This window comes from Electrophorus electricus, chromosome 2, assembly GCF_013358815.1.
Source record: "Electrophorus electricus isolate fEleEle1 chromosome 2, fEleEle1.pri, whole genome shotgun sequence".
Classification (NCBI taxonomy): domain Eukaryota; kingdom Metazoa; phylum Chordata; class Actinopteri; order Gymnotiformes; family Gymnotidae; genus Electrophorus; species Electrophorus electricus.
Genome location: NC_049536.1, coordinates 15,127,054 through 15,150,891, shown reverse-complemented (window position 1 = coordinate 15,150,891; position 23,838 = coordinate 15,127,054). Strand labels below are relative to the sequence as shown.

Below are 23,838 nucleotides of genomic sequence, written 5' to 3'. Positions count from 1 at the left end.
AAACTTTTAGACTTATTATTTGTGGTACAGCATTATAACACTGTGAACAACCTAAAATTAGCAATAAAAAGACAATGGGGATTCCAGCCATATGGCTATATTTAGACAGTTTAAGCTCTCTGATGAGGTCCATGTCCAGGCCGCTTGAGGCTTATGTACGTATCCCACTAACCCCTGACCTGAACCATCCCCACCACAATGAGTCAGCAGCGCCCACTCTTCCTTCTTAAGGCCTCTTTTAACCTTTATGTGCTATTCATCCACCCACATGCTTTTCTACTCCTATACATGGTTCTTTGGAAATAGACACATTGCAGCATCGCAAAACAAGAAGATAGCAAATACAGAGGAAACATCTGCTAAGGTATGTAAGGTCACTCCAGCCGGATGTGTGTCTATCTGGACTGGACTAAGAGAAAAAACTGATAGCATTTGTTTGAAAGTGCCCGGTAACACATATATAATTCCCTTATAAAATCCTACATAAACAATCACAGACATAACACAGCCTGTGGTTGTCTACACTGCCTGTGGTTGTCTGTACATGTGTTCAGAAATGTCCGCATATGACATATAGGCAAGTTGTGTTTGTGTCAGTTTTATGAGGCCCATAGGTAATAGTATTCTGCCTGGAGATTTCTGCACTGTCATGACTCAGGATCGCCATGGAGACCCCGACTCCACAGTGACTTACCTCATAAAGTTATACAACAGACTGGGGAACATTCTAACCACAAACTCCAAAACAGAGAGGCAGGAGACAGGAGCAGGGAATCTATCTTTGGACAGAGTTCCTAGCATGATCTGACATCCCTATTGACTCTTACTATATAATATATAGAGTTCCCATCTGAGGTAAGCTGTTGAATATCCTTTTCAGGAAAAGGCCTTGGTATCCCGGAACAGCCGTAAACCTGAACATAATCTGACAGGAGCGACCTTGATACAGCTTGGTTGACGCTCGCGAGGGAAGAGAGCGGACGTTGGTGGATAATAACAATAAATTGCCCCATGAAAGCCTTCATCCAAATTCCAAATTAGAATAGGTTGGAGGGAAGTACAGAAGGCTCGGATGGACCATTTCCATGGCAATGAGTCACCATCACCCAAAATCCCCATCTCCATCAACATGGATAGAGTTATCAGTGCATACAATTTATCCCTTTCTGCATTCTTCTGCTTTCCAGTGAGGTCATGGTCATGTACCCTGTCAGTGTGACACAGTGGAAAACACCATTCCTGTTTATAGGACCCACTGATGAAATTAGCATCTGTTGGTTACTGCCACCCATTTATCACACTTTGTAGTCTAGCATGAGAAGCTAAGAAGTTTAATGACTGAAACAACTAATCGGGCCTGTAGTCATATAAACGTCTTTGAAAAGGGTGAAGAATGGTTATTTGTAAATGAGCAATGCAGATATTCTCACAGTATTACTGCGATATACTAAAACGAATAATTAGGCAGTTAATATGTCAATGTGAAGAATGTCCCAATTACTTATGCCCCTAGGAATCTTTTAAACATTAACTGTTACATTCAAAAAACATTAAAAAAAAGCCCTGAAGACCCATGACCCATGGCTCAGGAATCTGAAAGGTATAGGTAAATAGAAGTGAATGAAGTTTGACAAACATTAAGGAAATTAAGGATTTTATATTCTCTTATTTAATGCATGCAACCCGTTTCTCAACACACATGCACTATAGCTACATTTTTGAATCTCAGTCAATTTCCCTGCACCTCTTTCCAAAGTCTATTTTAGCCACTGGATGAAAGGAATTTCCTCTGAGTCACTCATTTATTCCATTTTTGTCATTATAGAGCTATGCCGGCTCCACGCACCTCCACCAAACAATACAATACAGTAGGTCTTTACGGTCCCTCTGGAGCCTGCCAGTGCGGTGGCAACATAATAAGAGCCGCTGCTTTCTTTTCTATACTTAGGTGGCTAGAGTGAACTGAACGTCCGCGCCAACTCCCTTTCTTCTGGAGTCCTTGCACTAGCCTACAACAGTTTGACAGCATCATCCTGATTCTGCCACCCAAAGATGGCATATCATTTGTGAAGGCAAAGCATTTCTGTTACGCAAGAGTCCTAATGACAAGTTTCCTGTTTTTTTTATTATGACATTACTTGTTGTGTTGTTACTTAAGCATAGGCAATAGCAAGCAATGGTGTACTGATGGAGAAATATGGGGGAACAACTCAATTTAAATTTCAAGTCAAATAGTGCCACAGCCCTTGAATACTCAAACAGTGTCAGCTCTCAGTCATTCTTTTTTTTTTTTTTTTTTTTTTTTGCTCTTTTGGCTTGGGCATTAAATAAGGTTTAACTATTGCAGTCCCTACTCTTTCCATTTGACAGAGCTACAGAAAGCTGACAGATGTTTGAGTGATTATTAATTATTAATAATAGGGAGTTCAAAAGATTTAATCATTCATGTATTTTTTACTGCTAGTGTTGCTTGATGCGAGATGATGCTTGATATAAAAAAACACTCATGGAAATAATAATACACTGGAAGTGAATGGAAATGAATGTCTGTTTAAAATGTTTGATTTGCACAGATCCTTGTAGGGTCTGTGCCGGCTGTCAATCACCATGGTACTAAAGCAAATTCCTGGCATTCTTGTTACATGTTGCAGGAATGTGCTTCTGATTCTGATTGTTTATGTGCTTCGGTTTAATTGTATGGTAGCCTAGAGAGTCAAACCACAACAGCATTTACAAAGGAAAAAAAAAGTTTAGAACACAATTAAATTAAAGCCAATAAACCTAAAGCATTTAATAAATGCTGTATTAGTAGAAATAAAATCAAAAGCTTTTACACATTAATGTGGAAAATATTACCCCACTGTTGTCAGGAACATTTCTGTTGTAAATGATGATAAATGAGGTATTTTTGAAAATGTTTTCATTTTGGTTAATACTGTTGTGTTCTGGCCTAATGCTAATGTGATGTCACAGTATTATGATGATTGTTTCCACAAAATGCAGTATTTATTTTAAGAAATGCTTGATTTTTCGCTAAAGTATTTATGGTATGTTTCAATGAATTTGTGGTCTCATTTCATTTGGAAATGTTCTCGACTGTTGTTTGCTTAGTAAATGCTTAGTAAATGCTATTACATCAAATATCTCTTCCTGACTCTTCTCCACTCCCCATTACTATACTAGACAGGCATTTTGCAAAAACAAATTTATGACAATAACTCACTGCCTTGACACTTGAACACACACTTGACCTCAACTGGCTATGACTTCAGATCATCAATAGCCCGTGTCACAGTATGACAGGGGTTACTGTGTCCACGCATTAATCTGAACTCTGACATGCCGGATGTGGGCAAAGTGCTGAGTTTCAATGGCCTATCACTTATGAAATTGCTGCATGATTCTGAGATCTTGCACATTAACTGACGCATCTTTTTTTTATCACTTTTTTTAGAGAGTTCACCTCTAATGCGATGACATGTGAATGATGCAAAGAGAATTTCGAGGGAAAAAGGTTGTGTAAAATAGTAGTGTACCTTAGTAGTGTACTACTTAGTAGTGTACCTGGTAATCCATGCATCTTAATTTGCATGTACATTTCCCAACAAGAGTGCTGTAAGCACAGAAAGGGTCATGAATGTACGATGACTGTATAGTGAAGCCAGTGCGAATGTATGATGATTGTATAGTGCAAGTCATTGGTGACTGAGACTAGCACTCACCCCCATACTTATTTCAAAACTAATACCCAGTAAAAATCTCCTGTCTTCTTCCCACTTGTAGGCAAAGCTTTTCCTGAGAAATGCTACAAGGCCATAGGGATAATTCTGTCATTCCTCTAGGTCATAAGATAATGCACGCTTTTTGCAAACTTCCAAAGAGTCCGCTTCTGATGCAAACTTCAGCAGACTTTCCTTGTGGAAATACACAAATATGGATGTGACTACATAAACAAAATAGGAGTGATTTTGAGCACAGATTTTAATTAACATATGTTATGTATGGTGTTTTGAATTGCAATTTTATAAACCTATATTATAATTTATGATCTTCTTTAACAGTTAGCCGACTGTCTAAGACACTGTAACTTATTATAATACATATTTTATTATAATCTGTATTAAAATAAACTGCATAACTCTAACTGGTCCTGGAGGGCAAGAGCCTGCACAATGGGGTCAGGTAATAAATCCCTCCACCTCCGAGTATGACCAAGTTATCAAATGCACAATAACACAAATAATAGCCACTGTTAGGTGTCTTCATCCTGTTTCTGGTGTCATATATTAGCATTAATGTTAAACTTATAAACAGAGCAAGCTGAAGTCCCCTTGCACTTTTGCAGTTCTGCAACCTCCCAGATGTGATGCACTGGCATTGGTTACATCAGCACATGTCACAAAACACAAGTCAAAGGCCATGAAGCTGGAGTCTAAGGGTCCACTGTCCAATTTGGCATACATCTAAGCTTTAAAGTGATTTCAAGTGATGGCTAAGTAGTCAGAGGGCGAGTTCCCTTCCTTGCTAAGGCAGATATTACATAACCAAACACCTTAAACACAACTCCTCAAAGCTCAAAAGATCAAGCTTTCTGAACTAGTTCTCCACTCTACTCTTTGGACATGCTTACAAAAAATCAAAAACAAAAATAAAAATTAGAGGAGGGGGGAAGGGAAGTATTAAGAGTTATTTTGGGTCCACTGTGAAGGATTACGAGTTTTGGTTTGCTGGTTTACCTTATCAAAAGACTGCTCTCGTCCTGTGTTTTAGAACTTTAGTTGCTATGGCAAGAGAGGGGAAACTGGATTTATGTAACAGTCATGTGTCTGATTATGAAGATTATTAAGTCTATTTGCTTTGCTTTACTCTTTTTACAGTCACAAAGGTGGTATCTGCAGCACCAAGATCTAAAACATTAATGATTAGGGGATTGGATATGACACAATGATTTAATAAAAAGAGTATTCACATTAACACTTTAATGTTTTGGTGGTACAGTGGTGCATTAATATTTAACAATATTTTTTAAAATGTTACTTTATTTTGGCTCTCAGTTTGACTGTCATATACAAATGCTACATACAGTCTTAGAGAACACATGTTGAAAGGAAATTCTTCATACAACATACCCTCACGTTTTATTCCATGAAGCATGCATTTTCCACCCATGCTGGCTCATAATGATAACCTTTAGTTGCCCAGACAACTAGAAGCATCAAAAGAGAGCGGATTAGTAAAGACCCTCCTCCCTTTTAATAACAAAAAAGGCAATTGTGAAGTCAATTCCAATATGTCATGCCTCTGTTATTTTTAAATGGCATCATCGACATTGTGATTGGCCGTGAACTGCAGAGCTTGTGGGTGGCGTTTTCATCTCACGAACTATATGTAAGTGACACGAGAGCACAGCGCACTGACAGCCTGAGTGGGGACTTCAGCAGTGGACCTACACATCGGTGTTGCGGAGAACTTCCGATAAGCCAGAGACTTCGCCTCGCGCAACGAAGGAAGTTTGACGCTTTCAGAATAAACTTCAAAATGAAATCTTGCCTCACATTGCTAAGCCTGCTGTTCATCTTTGGCAGCCAGCACGTCGACAAGCTTACAGAAGCTTGCTCGTGCGCACTGTCTCACCCGCAGGACGCATACTGCAATTCGGATATCGGTAAGAAAGGTTTTATTTATAGCCTGATCGCTCGCTTGTAATGTGTTTGATAATTTCACATGGCAACGATAGCTCCTTCCTTACTAGCTTCGTCATCTGTATACGCATTGCGTGGTTAGCTACATTCAAGTATTTTAACAGTTTGTTTTCAACCAGCGTTCCTTTCAGACATATCAGATTCGATTTTTGAAATTATGTACTGAGAACTAAATATTTACATGCATATTTTGGGTTATGTGGCGTAGTGGTAGAGACACGCTTCGGTTTGCTATGGGATCACAATGATTATTTGAGTAACTGGAGAGAACAGGCGAATGTAACGTAGATCACATTAAACACTAGCACGCCATGCACAGTAAACAGTATTCAATGCAAAGAGCACTTAGTGTATCGGGAATGCGCGTTCTTTACGCTCTCGTGCCACAAAAAAGTTTCAGACTGCAGCTGGAGGGAGGGAAGAGTTAACAGTAGCCATGGCAACAAGTCCCAGTAGGCATGTTTTTTTCCCCTCCTGAACAAACGACCACTTGCTGAGTAATATACCAGAATGCACTAGAAGCTAGACGCTTACACCAAAGTGTGAAGTAAACTACAAGACTTACAGAGCCCAGCCTTCGTTTAAATTCGAATAGGGCTTTATAACATCTTTCGGATGCGGTATAGCCTTAAAATAATAAAGCCTTATTTAGAAGTTGTCTTAGGAGGGTATCCGGACCGCCATTTACTGGTGCTGTGACTTGGTGGCTTTGTTGTGTAATGAATTTAGTAAGTGCTGCTTACAGAAGGGTTAAATGACAGTATGTGCCTGAAGTGAGTTCACCCAGAGGGAATGGCAGAGTTAGAGAATGGAGGTGAGCAAACATTTAAGAGAATCAGAGAGTGGGTGGCTAAAGAGGTGCTATTGTGAGCTGAGGTTGGGACTGCTGGTGGGGCCACATGTGATTTTACCCATCCAGCTGGTGTACACACAGTACTGGTCCACAAATAGCACTCTCAAAAAGAGACAGAGACTGAGATGGTCACATTGGTGAAGTAGGTCTATAGTAAACTACAATTGTAAGAGGGTTGGGAAGCCTATTTAACCCTTTAGGGACCAGGTGTGAACATCACAAGGGGGCCTGAAGTTCTGGCCGACAAGTGATTCTTGGCCTAGCAGTAAGCAGTGCATAAAACGTAAAGGTTGTGGCACAGAAACAGTGTGTGTTTCGTTTCTTATACATATGGCAAAGTTTCCATAGTACCCCTTGTGGGTATTTGTTGATCCTATGGCTCTCAGTTATATCCAGCAATACCCAGTTTCACTGGGCTCCTTTTCCTTGGCTGTGCTTTTAGGGGAGATGGATCGATCTTCATCTACTTTAATCTGCCTTGCACATGACCAAGGCCTGAGCCCTTGAGAAACTGGGGCTCTCCAGAACTTGCAGGTGCTGGGGAGCCCCACAAAATCCCCTTTACTCCAGGCCCTCTCTCATTCTGAATGGCTGTCCAGAGGGCTTTTGAGCACCGCTAATGCCTTGCTCTCCTCCTACAGAAACACAGTATGCTTGCTCCTTCTTCCAGTGCATGGGATGACTTGAAATTAAATGTCCAGGAGATGCTGTCTTGTTGATGTACAAAGATGAGTGGATACATGTTCAGTGTGTAAGCCACCAACAAGCTAAAACTCTAAATACACTGTAGAGATGTCCTGTAAATTACGGTGTTGGTGTGTGGGGTTGCAGTTTGGAATCTGATCTGGTCTAAGAATATGCATCCGATGAGGAATCCTAAACAAGTACTGTCAGTTTATCCCCACTGTCATGAAACCTCTATGTTTGATACCTAGTCTCTCTATCCAAATGTGTGGCATGAAGTCATGTGGTGTAGGTTAGTACTTAGCACATTGGTTGGCTATCTCTATCTGGATTTGTTCGCTTAAATCATTAGGAGGTGTTTTTTTGTAACATTTTGGCAAGAGCTAATAAGAAGATTGGCAGATATGCAATCTATGCATTCCTTACGCATGTGCAAACATATTGCTGAAACGTAGTCCAAACATCTTGACTCAGACATCTGCTGGATAAATGAAATCCTTCTTGACTTTTGATAATGCATCTCCATTGCTGAGAGAAACCATTAAATGTCACTTTTAAATAGTCTCATAGTTGAGCCAAATGTTGAAAAATTTCTGTGGTTCACATTACTTAACATCCTTTACTAATACAGTAAAACTTTTTTTTTTAACAAGCCAAAGAGCTATAAAGTTCTGCAGTTTTATTTTCTGTTAAATCCTAATTGATATTATACATGGCCTGTCCTTGTAGAACAACAGAATATGATTTGCAGTATACAGCCGCCTGTTTCCCTCTGGGTGTTTATAAAACGGCTTGTCTTTTAACTTCAAAGGCGACATGGAGGAAGATGACTCAGTCACATTTAGGCAGCCAATAGTCTGTAATCAGCAGCATGAAGATGAATCATAAATGTCATCCTCAGCGCTCCCCGCCTATCGAGGAATGCTGGAGCACAAATCCAGAGCAGATGATACCAAAAAGCTTAAGAACTGGTTACAGGTCTTGGTGTTCACACTAACAGTTCTGCTTTCAGTAGACTGCATGGTTCTGCACCCTTAACTACAGCCAAACATTCCAGTGTTGAGACCTAATGTACGTTTCTTCAGTCAAACACCATTTCTAGACACCGACCCATTTCCTGCCCATATGACTGTGCGGTATACCTCCAGGTAATAGAGCTGATTTCATGCACAGGGCCAGTTGGCTAAGTTTCGGAGGGGACTGAAATAGCTTATTCAGTAAGGCCTGGACTGAAGGGCTTTCATGCACCAGATTTGTGCTTTGCCCTACACTTTGGCCTCTAGATTCCACCAAAGCAGCCTAGGCAGTGTGGATAGGCCAGGGGCTTTGGGTACTGGGCAACGTGGCCTGGGCTGGATTGCACCATGCTGGAGCAGCTCCTGTGAGGGCATTTCTACAGGTACATGTCTAAGTCAGAAGTTGACTTGAGAGAACCAGAATGTGTCAGTAAACCTCTAGCCTATTTTTAGGCAACCTGTACAAATTCTCGTATTGTTTTCCAATTCAACTATATCATTTACAAGGCATTTCTTGTTCCTGGCCATGTTGAAGATGTGCAGCCTTCCAGTTTGGCTCAAGTGCAGTCTGGAAAAAAACTTAGGTGATTGGTCCTTTAAAGCTCATTAAGATTGCAAGTTTTCCTGCTCCCCAGTTCAACAATGTGAAAACTGAACTGCCTAATCATGCCTGTAATTTTCATCTTCAAAGAAATTAGTAATTTGCAATTTGTACATAAGCATCAGTGTAAAGTGAATGAGGCAACAGTCTTTGTCGAGCACAAACATGATGCATACAAGCTATATGAGTGCAATGACATTCAAATACATTGAAAACAAGCTTCCAGCAGTGGTTTCTGCACCAGTAAGCATGTCTTTAGGAATTACTGGCACACCAGAACATGGACTTATTTCTGTAATTTTCCCCCACATTTGTCTCACTCAGACCTAAAGAAATGACAACAGACACCAAGATAAAGATGTTCATTGAAACAGTTGACTGAACGTGTCGGCTGTGTGTGAACGACTGGTAGCAGAGGGTCAATGCAGGAGTCCAAAAATGGTTGAAGGGTTGCAGAAGGGGCACATATTATTCTTCAGCATGCTTTTGAGGTCTTATAGTGCCACCAGCCACTAAAGGTAGCAATCCTAACCTGGAGACTCTTCTACATTAGGGTTCAAGTTTAATGGTTTGACCACTGACCCCACAGTGTTTGATGACTGGGTTCAAGGTAGAAGCTGTAAACTAACCCTGGTAATACCATAAGAGGCAAAAATGTTCTTTACTGCTAGTGTTACCAGTACAAATACCAAGAAACCTCAATACATGTTTTAAGTATTAAAGCAGCAGAATTAGCCATACTGTAGATAATTAATTTAGTGGGTATCTTGACTCAATGCACTTAAATATCTGGGAGCAAGTCAAAGTCAGCAATTTTTAAGTTATTCATTTTATATGTTAGTTACTATTATGTAGGAATGTACTTAGAATTTTCTTGGTTAAAAAGCCATACTTAATTAGTACTGACTACTCTGATAAGCATGAGACTAAAAGCCAGCATAAACTGTAACTAATATCATGCTACTTTTAGCACATTGGTGATTTGACTTTGAGTTGCTTTGGACCTTAATTTCCCTGCTCTTCCCTAGCCCATAAGTGTGAGCTCAGGGACAGAGAGGAAGCGGTCTGATGCTGGAGAAGGTGCTAGAACCTTCTGTCCCCACTGGGCCAGAGGAATGAGCTGCTTTTCTTCTTTTTTTTTAGCCCAAGGAATGCGAGTCTTAAGGAAATGTGGGAAGGAAATTCCTGTGGGGAAAGATAACAAACATCCCCGTCGCTGTGAGATTCTGCTGTCACCTCTCCTCCCTTTTCTCTTGACTCTGCTCTCTTTGTCTTTTTTCTCTCTATTGAGACGAGCAGGTGAAATTCACACCCTGCCTGATATTCCCCAAGAGGGGTGGGGGTTGTTTGGGGGGCAGGGGTGGCAGAATCAGACACTACAAGAAAAGCCTATTCATTGTCACAAATGAACCTTCACATGTTCACTGCTTCCTTTGCAATGGGCCCCAGTCCTTCCAGCCAGCCTGCAAGGTCACATAAACCAAACCACAGACATTTTGACTATTTGGCCATATCTTGCTGCTGTTTATGTGAATCCAGTTGGATAAGATTGATGTATCAGATAGCTATGCAGTCTTCTGGCTGGCTGATGTGTCTATGCTGGCTCATATAGGTTTGTTTAACACTCTCGCGAAAGGCAAGATTAGAATGTGAGCTGATGTAATACTGACATGCCCTCATTCTTTGCTCTCCAAGGAGACTGTTCAGTTTCTCACCGAAAGACAGGCAGAAAAAATGATTGAGAGATGAGTATTCACATTGAGAATCACATGCATATATATATTTTCTATGCATGTAAGCAAGTCTCCAGTTATAAGTGAGATACCAGTGTGGTCAGCTACAGATGACTTCCTGTTTCTGAATAAGCTTTGTTTTATGAAGCTTTGCTTTATGCTCAAAGAAGACCGATAGACTACCGAGAATGCAAACCACTGACCCAGAACCCCTCCCGCCAATATGATAGCTTTCATTATGTTCTGAAGCGCAAACGCTAATCCATTTTCAGCCATACTATAATTCCAACTATCCCACTGTCTTAACTGGCAGAGAGAAACAGGTCCTGGAGTCGGTTTACTGCTGCTGATCTAACTTTGTTAAATTTAATAAAACCTCCTTGGGTTTCTTCTCAGCTCACAGAGCATGTGACTTGAGCTGTCTGGGTGAAATTAACCAGGATGCGCTCGTGTGCTTTGTTTGCAGTGATCCGAGCCAAAGTGGTGGGGAAGAAGCCCCTGAAGGATGGGCCCTTTGGCACCATGCGCTACACAGTCAAGCAGATGAAGGCAAGTCAGACAGCCATTGGGTCCGCTCACTCCAGCGTTGTAGTCCACCACTCTTATGCAGCTGCACTGCTATAACACTGTGTCCTGGACTCAAAATAGGCAAAGTCCAGGACACAACCCCAGCACTGTGTTCCACTCAGCCATCAAAGTATCCGAGCTGGATTTTGTAATGTACATTCCAAGTGCATGACTAATGCCAAGAGGACAAAGTCACCTGATCAAGACAGGTGCAAACTGTGGTACAGGCATGCAGGCATGACGCGGTGCACATCTACAGATGTCGAAAAGTTGAACCTTGCCCTTGAAAATGCTCCCTACATTGAGGGCAAAGTCTATTGTAGTTTAAACTGATCCTTATGAAAGACTTTGCAAAACTCTAGGCTTCTGTTTTGCCATGATCTGTTTCAGAGCCACGGAGCTGTAAATCGTGCACTTTCTGTCCATTTGTCTTATTTAAACTATGCTATGATAAATGGTTAACATTACTAAAAATAAAATCCCCTGGAAATGCACTAAACAAATGTTTTGTATTTAGAGCTCATGGTTTTCCCATAATCCTTGAGGGAGGGTTCATTTATTGTGGCTGGTCCTCACAGAATATTCACATTTTTCTAAGAATTTCCTGTTAGTTCCTTGACAAATAAATTGCACTTGTCAAAACAACATTTCTCAGAACAAGAATTTTGTTTGTCTGGAGGTATCTGATTAACTCAGTAAAGAGGGCAAAATAATTAACCTGAATTAAAACTAAAAACTGACTGCTCATTACTACCAATGTAAATAGAGTTGTGTCCTATATCTTGGAGTTTTGGTCAGTTACGTAGCTTTTCACACTGCTAAAACCTTTGCCTATGGTGTATTTCCACTCCTACAGATGTACAAAGGATTCAACAAAATACAGCATGTCCAGCACATCTACACAGATGCCTCAGAGAGTTTGTGTGGAGTCAAGTTTGACATTAACAAATACCAGTACTTGATCACAGGTAAGTTCCAGCCATGTCATTATTAAGCCACTAGTTAAACAACTGTGAGCCTCATGCAACCTTTGTGTGAACAAATCCTCTTCACTTGCTACCATCAATCATTTTTAATATTTATAATTTTCTTAGGCACAACCGAAGTTTAAGCATGATTCAGAGTTGTACAAATCATTTAAAGCCGTTCCCCAAAGCAAAAATAAAAAAACTACTGACTAATGGATTGTACCTACAGCTTCCTGTTTACTTTGTTTGAAGCAGGCTATTTGAGCTTGAATATAAAACATTTTGAAACTTGTATGTATAATCATGTTTGAAACTAGTTACATTTTTTACTCCGCTATTATCCAATGTATTTTCTCAATATAACTTGTGACAATAGCTATTTGTCTTGTTGGCTAAGGCCTGATGCAAAACGTTGTTTTCCACTGACTTCATATATAGCAGCAAAGTACCCGTTAATTAAAATACATTTATGCTATTTAGCAGTTTGTGATTCTGAACAGTCAATGCCTAGTTGGAATATCTGATTACACATGTCATCTCTGTTCCTCTTAAATTCCTCCCATTTTAGTCATGTGCCTTCTTGTATTTTACATCTGATTTCATGTCAAACCATATATTATTAATGTCTGTGATGGTACAGAATTTAAGTGACAGCTATTCCTCTATAAATGTTGATTTAGTGCTTTAGTTTTTGTTTACTGATGTCTAAAACAGTCAATTTTGACAAATAGGCTAATTAATGTCATTTTATTTATATATATATATATATATATATATATATATATATATATGTAAAACACACACATAATAAAATGTCAGTATTTATGGCAAATTGGTGAATTTAGTATAGTAGCATTTGTTGAATCTGAGTTAGTATAGTTATAACTGAAATGACAAACATTCAAAAATGGTCTTGTGTAAGGGCCATTATCTTGGCAAAAGCAGCAAAAAACTGAACAGTTGTGTAAGGTTTTTATAAAACAATTCATAACACCCTCCAAGGTTTGTTCAACATGACACAACTGTAGTAGTATTTTTAGGTATTATTAAAAGCACCGCCTATATTTGAGCTATAGAAATGAAGGTATTGAAGTGCATAAGGGCTGTTTGAGTGCCAGTCAGAAGCAAAAGTGACTACCATTTGTGGGTGCATGTACTCCTGCCCGTCTACTGCATACCGCACACTACAAAAGCAAGGTTGCTGGCGGCCAAAGTTTCTTGGCTTAAATACAGTACAGATTGTCACAAGGCAGGGGCAAAGTTATGTCCTTTGCAAGCAGCAACTCTCCTGCACAACCTGCTGCAGGGACTCCACTGCAATTCGTAGTAAAGGGTTTGACAGCTCTAGAAACTAGATACCGATATATCTTTGGCTGAGAGCCACAAGATTAAAGCTGTTTGACTTCGCCATGTGAAATACTTGCATAATGGGATGCCAAAGAGTACAAGACCTTGATTGTTGCAGACTGGTTGGATAGACACACACACACCCCAGCCCCCTACTCCCCTACCCTTTGTCTCTCCCACAAATGCACATCAATACAGCCTTCTCGGGTGTGTTGAATTTTAGCCCGTAATTGGGTATCACTCCTATGTCAGCCATGTCAACCTTCTGCTAGCTCTCCTGACTTGCACATGCACCCTGTGCGATGGCCTCCCGTGGACTTGCATGCACCGACCAAGAGGGCCCCGATAAGATCTGCTTTCACCAGCGACTAAAATAATTGGGCTGTAAGCACAAGCCACCATGAGGGACAGGGCACACGGGCTGTAGCTTCAGTCTGCCGCCATGCCAGCCCCGAGCTCGGCCATAACACCTGTCACTCCGGTCGGGATCCTGTCATAGGCTCTAAGCTGCAAACAGCCAAAAGCTAAATATATCCGTTAAAGGACCTTTAGAGAATCAAGATGTGGAGGGAGGTCATTTAATCTTAACGGCACAGGGCAAGATTATCTTACCGTAGTTAAAAGGCCTTTAGCCCTTCTGACCTAAATATGGTGTATTTATGTAACATACTGATTATAAAATGCATAAACATATGCTGCATATGCTACTCTCTTTGAGAGTTACCATGGCTACTTGATATAGAAGGATGCAAGTTGCATTATAGAGCCTTTCATGGTACACTACATATTCACCATTCGTTACATAAAACAGAAATGTCATTACAGGCGTATCTGTGATTGTCTCAATAAAATACAAATATCCAGCACCAATTATATCTCCCTCCCTTTTTTCCACAGGGCGTGTGTATGATGGCAAGGTCTACACGGGGCTGTGTAACTTTAACGAGAGGTGGGAACGCCTGTCCCTGGCTCAGAAGAAAGGGATCAACCACCGCTACCAGCTGGGCTGCAACTGCAGGGTGAGTGGCAGCGGCTGCCCAGCACGGGAACTGCAGCAGTCAGGGAACTCCAAGCAGGGGAGAGGCTACCCACACAGCACCGGCTCCAGGGACGGGCTCAGGGCCAGGAGCAGGAACCGCGTTTGGTTCCAACACAGTACACTACTCTGATGTGCCAGCGGTTTCTAGCCCACATATTCACTTACACAATAGTTTTGCATGGCTATACTCAGTGAACCAATTTCTCTATAGAAAAAAAGTCAACATTAGTTTATTCTATTCTAGAGGGCAAAACTTAATTTTGTGTTCCCCCGAAACAGTGGTAAAGGGCTTGCGAAATCCAAATGTTGAGCTTTCTGATGAAAATGATGGTTTTATGCCAGCAGTTTGCATAACCTGTTAACCTGCAATGCAGGAGAATATGCAGAGGAATGGATCCCTTTATCTTATCTGGGACCCTTACCTTTCTTGCATTATAACATCTGGATTTGACTACACAGATACAGTGTAGACTGGATTGTAGTAAATGTAGGGATGATATAGGGGAGAGGTGAGGGAGAAATATGCAGTGCCTTTTTTGCCTGTAAGTTTAACTGAGGATTAGAAAACAATATACTTTATGCATGACCTGCTCTCATGTGTTATGTAGCCAAGAAACAAAAAAAAAGTTAGTAAAATAGACATATATAGACAAAAACATAGTTTAGTTTTTTTTTTTGGGGGGGGGGGGGGGGGTTGTTTTGACCTTCTAAAGGTAGACTGAACAAAAATCATCTTTGTGTTGAAGTAATCTCTTTGTACATCCAGTGCTCCCCTTAAATGTCCCTGAGCAAATCAGCTATGAGAGTGCATGTGTGAGAAGGTGGCGACTGTGCACTCACACACTGGCTCATGCACTTTCTTCTCAGCTCAGTACTGGCGTCACACCTCACTAGTGCACATACTGACTAATTACACTTGGTTTTCTCTTTCCAACTGCTTGTTTAACAAATTATTATTCAGAGCTGGTGCATGCCAGTGCAAAGCATTTGTCTTAGTGTTGCATAGAGCTCAATGCATTGAGCTTTGGATTGTTTAAAGAAAATCTACAAATCCAGCATGCATATTGACCTTGCAGCTTCAAGACACTAAACGTAACATTAACCTTCTGGCAAAACTACTGCCTGTCTTAACATGAACCTTCCAACTCAGGCAATTCCTTTCAAGAGTGAGGCACAGGTGTGCATCAAGGAGCATGTCCTTATAAGGCATTTCAGAAATATTCTAGAAGAAAGGGTTTGTAAGATACATTTATGTAACTGATACACATTAAGTCCTGTATTCATTAGCCACCTGGGAAGTAATTTAAATCGCCTCCATTTTCTTCAAATATGAATGTGCATATTGCATTTGCATTGGTTAAGTTGAGAGAGGCATATAGCTGTCAATAAGCTCTTTTGCATACATAGTAACTGATTATAAAGTGAAGATAAGTGCAACTATTTAGCTTACAACAAAAATGAGCTTAGATGCTAATTGAGACTTAGGGAAGTAACAAATTCAATGTGCAAAGCTTACAGAAATAAATATAGTTCCATATAAATAACCTGCCACAATAATATGTCTTTCACTAAGTGAATCAATTGCTTGATAAGGCTTGAGCTTTATGAAGATGCTAAATCCAAACTATTCTTTGTTCCTATGCCCTACAATGCAGGTTCACTGTAATTACTTTTTAATAATTTAAAAGGGATAAAAGAGTATCACAAACATAATTAAGCACACACATTTACACTTTTTGGTTGCTTTTGCTGCACATGCCAAGCAAATAAACATCTGGGGCCTCATGTATAAAATTATGTGGGAAAGTCGTCTGAATTGGTGTGTTCTTCGGCAGAAGTGTTAAATTCTCATATATAATTGTATCAGCATCTACAGTTTTGAATGAAAATTTGACATTTTACAAGTTTTACCTGTAAAAAAACACTAAATAAATTGTATTTTTTTCTGTAAGTGATCACAAACTAACATTTAACATGAAATTATTTCATAAATGAGCACCCCTAGCGAGATTGTGTAAAACACAGTGAAAAAATAACCACAATAATTCAAAGCAGTTAGTCTACATCCTCCTTTACAATTTGAGTGTCTGCTTTTAAGATACATCTTTAGTCTTGCTCTTCTTTCTCTGTAGATTAAGCCTTGTCACTACCTGCCCTGCTTTGTGACCTCAAAGAACGAGTGCCTGTGGACGGACATGCTTTCGCACTTTGGTTACCCTGGTTACCAGTCCCGGCACTATGCCTGCATCCAACAGAAAGAGGGCTACTGTAGTTGGTACCGGGGGATGACCTCTCGCGACAAAACCACCATCAACACCACTGACCCCTGAACGCTCCACACATCATTCATACTTTTTTAAAAAAAAGTTTCTTTCTACTTCCACTTCTTTCTACTACTACTCAGACCTGTTTCTTTAAAAATGACCCTTAAGTCTACCTTGTTCCCACAGTTATCCATAAAGAGAAAGAGGTCATGCTAACTCCAATCCTGCCGATTATGCCCGCTTTTTTCAGTGCCCGTGGTAGCACTATTGATGTAAACAACCGTGTCCTAATGTGTATGGCTCTGCTGTGGCCCACACCAGCTGCATGCTGCTGTCCACGGAGACACATACTGAGCAGTTACTGCCTTCAGAAAGACACATCAAAGAGAGAAACAAGTTTCTTCAGGTTAAATAATGGGTTTCGGTTACTGCTGAAACTTGTGATTAAATTAATATTTTACATAGTCAGAGGTATGACATACTGGGGTTAGATTTGGAGATCTTTTTACCTTGTATCCTTGTAAGGTGAATCTCATAGTTACATTACCCAAACATGAAAAATTCAGACTGAACAAAGTTCATGACACTTTCGATACATTTAAGTTAAAAGAAGCTATTAAACTAAAAAACTAGAAAATGATTCTTACCTGGAAAATTCTTGTGTATTCCTTTAGGTCTTTTGAGAATACACTAACCAAGCTTTCTAAAATGCTGGCACTTTATTGACATAGCATTTGAATATAGAGTGCTTGTAGTACTCTAATATAAAGCAATAAGTGTTACATGCCATGAAAACTTTTTTTAAAGATTGGATGCCAACAATGCAGCATCATTGCAGCATCAGAATCTGTAGTGATTATCAAGATCCTCATGTTTCAGTTAGAGGGCAATATTTAGATGATGAGGTAATAATTTATGAAAGCAATATTTTCTGGCCCTCACAGATATAGTATTGTTTTTATGATGATTAAGAACTATATGAGTAATTGTATATGTGTGCAGGTATACATATAGTCCACCATGTATACTGTAAAATATCTATTTATAAATTATCTTTGCTTGCCTCCTGCTTTGTGCTCTAGAGTTCAGTCACAATATAGTATCATACATTCATAAAATATTTGTTTTAACAATCACAAATAAATATGATGTATATTTTTTACAAACACAGCAAAAATGAACCTTATAGCACAAAATTTGGGGAACATTTATTTTCTTGAGGGGGCAATACCTGAAATTTGTAGTTTTGTTTTTTATTTTGTTTCTCTTGCTGTTTATGATATAAGCTAAGAAACAATTATCTGACTGAAACCTCTGTTGTATGCTATAAATATTAATGTTTTCCAGATTAATTTTATTTACACAGAATTATACATTAGCTCTCTGCTTTCACTGCTCTTTATTTATGACTGTTCTTAATCTTGAATGAAAATCTGCCCCATAGTATTTAAGAAAGGGGAAATATCCTGTGCAAATGTATCAAAAACCAGGAACTAGAAATCATATAAATGCTAACAGTTCCTTGTTCCAAGGACAGTATTTCACCTTAAAGCATGCTTGTACAATGATGATGTTAAAAATGTTTAATTTAATGGTACTTCACTCCCTAAAAGTTAGCTGGCTGGTACTAATGAAATTTTTAAATGTCATTACATAAACAGAGGTTTTAGCTATGGAAAAATATTTCTATAAATGTAAAAGTATTAAACAATTTCAAATGAACTGGTGCAAATAATGTTGAATATTGTCACTAAACCTATTTTCTTTTACATTTGGGGAGTATTCACAGTATCTTCAGTCCATTCCTCTGTATGGGACTAGGGTGCCTGGAGATGATGAGGACATGGCCAGTGAATTCTGACAAGTGTTTGGCAATTGGCATTTCAATGAATGTTTAGGAACACAAAATTTGAAAGCATGTTTTTAATAGTTTCTGTGCACTGGTAGTGGTTGGGGTGGGGATTGAGCCTTCCTTTAGAAAAATGTGGGATATTAGTGCAGTTCATTGTAGAGCACTTGGTGAAGGTAAAACAATACCTTACTTGTTATTAAACAGTATTTGAAAATTACTTACTATAACAATGCCATTCCTCAAATCCCAAGCCACTTTAGTCCCCAGCATTTTAATATGGGTTATCTAGTGTCTGCTTAACACAACCTGCAGTCAGTTTTGTCATGGACGTGTTTAAAAAAAGTATGATCAGGAAAGTTTATGTACTCTCTCTGTGTGTGAGTGTGTCTCTGTGTGTGCGTGTCTCTCTCTGTGTGTGTGTGTGTGTGTGTGTGTGTGTGTGTGTGTGTGTGTATACACCGATTCCTAAGTAAGGGGTGAACATTTTTCTCATAGGGGCTTACAGAAATGTTTTGATTTTTAATTTCTGTTTTATATTTTTATAATAAAGATTTAATGAAAATCGCATTTGTGAACATGTCATATTTAACAAAATGTATGTTTATACTTTAAATATAAAATCCATTTTGATTACAAGTCTTAAAAATGGGCAGTGTATGTATATACATTATATCATAGTCCAAGTCTAAATAAACAAATCAAGTTTGTTCTTGTATGTTCGTACTTTTATAGTAATCAACACATGGTCACCAACAGGAAGCAGCTCCAATATATATAAAGTGAAAATAGAAAACATATACTGTATGTGCATTATTAGAGATTTAAATACACAGCTACATGTGAGAGTCTTGCTGGGCTAGGGCCTTACATAAATCTTAACTGCATTATGATTTGGAGCATTTTGTTTGTAACTCAGAGTTAATAAAATGGTAGATTCAGACACTCACCATCTGGGTGTGGTTGGGGAAGAAAGTCTGTTCGTTCAGTGGAAATTTCTCTGGACCCAAGGCATGATATAGGTTGATCATATGTGAAAACTGAACACAAAAACATTCAAGCAAAAACACTCAATGACCACATAACCATTGAATTCTTGAGTCATTAAAGGAAACATCATAAGAAAAAACTATGATGGGTCTGGCTGAGAAGTTCTGAGTTTAGGAGGAAGGACATGTTTTGTAATAAAGGCCTCATATACCCTCAGATGGGCCCAACCCCTCCCGCACTCCCTTAGAGTGTCTAGCATGTTTTGGCTCAATCAGAGGTCTGTTTTGTCTGGTGCTTATGCTGCACCAAAACAAAGAAAGATATGGTGGTGTAGCCACTATAATATCAGCTTTTTGTAAGTTGTATTTTCTGAACAGGTGCCCTTGCCCCTTAGAGATTTATCTTTGCTTACTGCTATACTTTCAGATATCATTCTTCTTGGTCTCATGTATATTGGGTATGGCTGGGTAATTTTTCTCTTAATCACAGTGTGTTGGGCTGGCTACTCTCGTTTATCCCATCTTACTAATTTATTGATAGTTTCCTAAATATATTCCTGAATTATAGAACTGGTATTGATAGGAGTGTAGCACCAACTTTTTTGATTAGTTCAATAAGCAAGAAACTTATTTAGCAAAAGCTCTAGCATTAAAGAGTCACTCACAATCCAGGGTTTGCTACAGAAATTGTAGATGGAGTGAAGGGAGTTGATGCTTGCCACACCCCCATATTGTAGACCAATCACAAGGCTTCTGAAGTCCTCCCCTGGGGTCATGCTATAGGCATGCTGGCGAATCAGAACAAAATCAGGTTTGAAGGACCTGCATAGAAAAACAACAATACAATATTAGGATTTGGGCCTAAATTTTTATAAACATCCTCAACATGGTGACCATTGATAGGTGAAACTGATGGTGTGTATGTATGTGTGTATGTGTTTTTACACTGGCGCCCTTATATATGATGTGGACATGTGAGGAGGAGAACAACTTCTGTCATTATCTGAGAGATAATATTTAGAATATAGAGCAGTGCTGAAGATGTAACAAGGACCATAGCTGCTGCAGCAGAACATCTACAGTACCCAGTACACATTTAAATTTTTTGAACACCTCAGTCCATACACACAACCTCCCTGCTTGGGCAACAGGCATTTTGAGCATATTCAGAGAGATTGCAGTGAATGCAGCAGAGCAGCTGCAGTGTTTCAAACTGACCCGTGTAGATTGTATCTGCCACAGCACTAACACATTCCATTTTGTCAGGCTGTTTACATAAAATGACTCCATTATTCAAGAGGCAGTGAGAAAGAGGAGAGGGAGGGCACAAGGGGGCCGATGTGTATTTCAGAAAGCTAATCTTTCCACCTGATCTATCTAATTAACACAGACTAATCCTTCGCATTACAAACTGTTCTGGGATTGAGGCCAGTCAATCTCAATGGGATTTGGGAGTGTTGTATTACATCTGGTTTTGATTTAGATAAACTTCCACTAGAAAAGCAGACCCTCATTGCAGGAAAGTTTGCGAAGGGCAAACCACAATTGATCATTGTTTCTTGTATTTACAATGGAGTCCATTCTGCCTGACTGCATTAAATTGTTGTTGAGACGTTTAGCAATAGCAGTGGTGGTGTTTTTATCAATATGAATCAATCAGAATTAGGTTTTTGTCACTTTCACACACATCCACACAGTTATTTGCTCTTGAATTCCAAGCCTTGCGCACTACCTCACCGCATTGAGAATCCTTATATATCTGTAAGGAAGATAAGGGTGCCTGAGTTCCACACAAAGATCGTGATTTGGGTAAGAAAGGGCGAGGACAGGAGCATCAGCCACAGCACTGGCACAGTGAAGAGGGCATCCTCTTGATTGGTTCACTGGCTCCAGACATAAGAATGTTTTAGGCTCAGAGCCATTAAAGCTACAGTATCAGTTTATGGTTCAGCAAGAAATACCCCTATTTGTAATTCAAACAGCAGAGTTAAACTTAATGGGGAACATTTTCACTTTATTTTACCATCCAACTTACATGATTCAAGTACAGTAATGCTATAAACTTTGAAAACATTCACAATATGAATTTCCAATACTTTCTTCTACTGAAAATACACCAAAACACACTGGCAATGTCACCTTTCTTGGTTGTCAAGTTTTCTCAACAGGAAGCCCTTACATATATTATTTCCCTTATTTTCAATTTACTTGAAGTAAAACGTTCCCAGATCATTTAAACTAAAGAAATATAATCTGAGGTTGATAGATCCTACCAATGTGTTTTTTGCTTGTTCTAAAAGGTTTTCCATTTGCAATGGCATCTTTCTGATCTCTTTTTGACCTCTAGTTAGTTTCTAGTTAGTCAGCTTTACAGACAGCTTGGTAAATAGAAAGGTAGAGACATGGGGGGGTGGGGGGTTGGGGGGGTATAGGAAATGGTCAGTACATAATGCCAAATAGGAGACCGAGTGCATCTCAGTGGGCCACTGATATAGTTACACTTCTTTGCTATTTTGCTTATAAACCTTATCAATTTTCTCCATCTTTAACCTTTTCCTTGTCCCTGAGAGAGCACTGGTTAACAATAAGGCTTTGTTTCATAAATATCCTTCACAATCAAATAACATTCAAATGCCACTATTTAGGTTATCCATGTTTTTTGTTTGCCGACAAGGGATCCCAGAGGGTTCCCTTGTGCAAAAAGTGTTCTAGGACACGATGTGACAGAATGACCATGAGGGAGAGCACCGTGACTGCTCCACTGTCAATCAATAGCCATTCACGCTCTTTATGCACAAGCAGATAAGAAGATAAGAAGTGAATATCACTCTAAATCAGGCCATGCTCAGGAATAGAAAACTATACACTTGAGTAAAAATAAAGTTAAAAGGATTTGGAAAAATGACATTAGAAACATTGGGTGTGGAGGTCCTTTGGTAAACACAGTGGTTATTTGGGTAATATTTGCCAATTTCCAACATGAATGGACAGAAATAATATGACTCTTCTTTTCAAGTGCAGAATTCTTCACATTTTTAGGCTGAGGTAAAAAACAACAAAAAAACATTTTACTGTATTTTTACACTCATTGTAGACAATAAAACTGCAGGTGAAAGGAAGAAATCAAATGTATAAAACATGGGTTACTTTGGGAGTTGGGAAGTTGGGGTGTATATGGGATCATGAAGCATCTATTTGTATATACCATGGTTTACATTTACTGGTATTTGAATAGGAATAATCAGTGAAAGGAAATTAGATGAAAATCTCAGAGGCGGGGGGTATCCTCCTCTGGTCGACAACGGACACATATGCCTAACTTTTACATTTTATTTTATGCTTCATTTACCATGTACTACTCCATTAAGCACCAACATCCCCACTATATACAATTTTCTGGTTGCAAATAAAATTAAATCTCTTCTGTAGGACGTCTCTTTTGTAATGCCTTTTGGACTCCACTTGCCAAATGTCCCTTTAGGATGTAACTGTCTTTTTGACACTTTGTCAAATGTAGAATACCTTGTCTTGATTTCTAGATGACTATACCCTGGAACAGAGCATAAATTAACTTTCTGTTAGTATTAAAGCTGAATACTGCAGAGTTTAAAGGAGTCAGGCAGGTCTTAATTGGACATACTTTGGGTGAACATCTATATCTCTGTTTCTCTCTCTCTCTCTCTCTCTCTCTCTCTCTCTCTCTCTCTCTCTCTCTCTCTCTCTCTCTCTCTCTCTTCTCTTTCTCTGAGTGAGAAACCACCACCCCAAAACTATCCAACCCACTTGGACTTCTCCCAGACCTCCAGATGCCTGTCAGCCCCTGGCATCGTCTATCCTGAGAAATGTTTTCATTACCTAGACCTAGTGGAGAAAGCTTAAAATTTCTTAACACAACAACTCAAATATCTCAATCTAGCAGTACATTGTCTGTTACTTACTGATGTGTGCAAACACAGAAGGTATTTGAGGCATGGTTTGAAGAGGTAGTGACATCAGAGAACCACAAAAAATCATGAGTCTATTTGCGATACATGTGAGTGGTTCTGGAACCAGCTCTGTCTGGCTGAGGCAGAGTAACCTACAAAACAGCGATGTCAAGAGCCTGGAAAAATAAGGGAGTCTTGTGGTGAAATCTGCTTTCCTCATCTACAGCATGAGGGAAGAATGTGGCGGGAAACGGGCAGCTGCCATGCATGACGGACTCCGACTCTTGATTCCACTGTGTG

The 23,838-nt window shown here is 39.4% G+C and overlaps 2 protein-coding genes across 2 annotated transcripts in view; one reads left to right on the top strand and one right to left on the bottom strand.

Moving 5' to 3' along the window:
• syn3 (synapsin III) overlaps nucleotides 1–23,838 on the bottom strand; it is a 90,481-nt gene that overhangs the window by 29,649 nt on the left and 36,994 nt on the right. Inside the window, exons 5-6 of the mRNA XM_035535878.1 lie at nucleotides 20,278–20,434; nucleotides 19,574–19,663 (exon numbers count right to left, since the gene is read on the bottom strand). Of these exons, the coding sequence (XP_035391771.1) occupies nucleotides 19,574–19,663; nucleotides 20,278–20,434 (247 nt within the window). The remainder of the gene's footprint in view (nucleotides 1–19,573; nucleotides 19,664–20,277; nucleotides 20,435–23,838) is intronic.
• LOC113587426 (metalloproteinase inhibitor 3) lies at nucleotides 5,271–19,193 on the top strand. Its single transcript, XM_027026086.2, has 5 exons — nucleotides 5,271–5,665; nucleotides 11,056–11,138; nucleotides 12,013–12,124; nucleotides 14,369–14,490; nucleotides 16,643–19,193. The coding sequence occupies exons 1-5, from the start codon at nucleotides 5,296–5,298 to the stop codon at nucleotides 16,838–16,840; spliced, it is 885 nt and encodes a 294-aa protein (XP_026881887.2). The 5' UTR covers nucleotides 5,271–5,295; the 3' UTR covers nucleotides 16,841–19,193.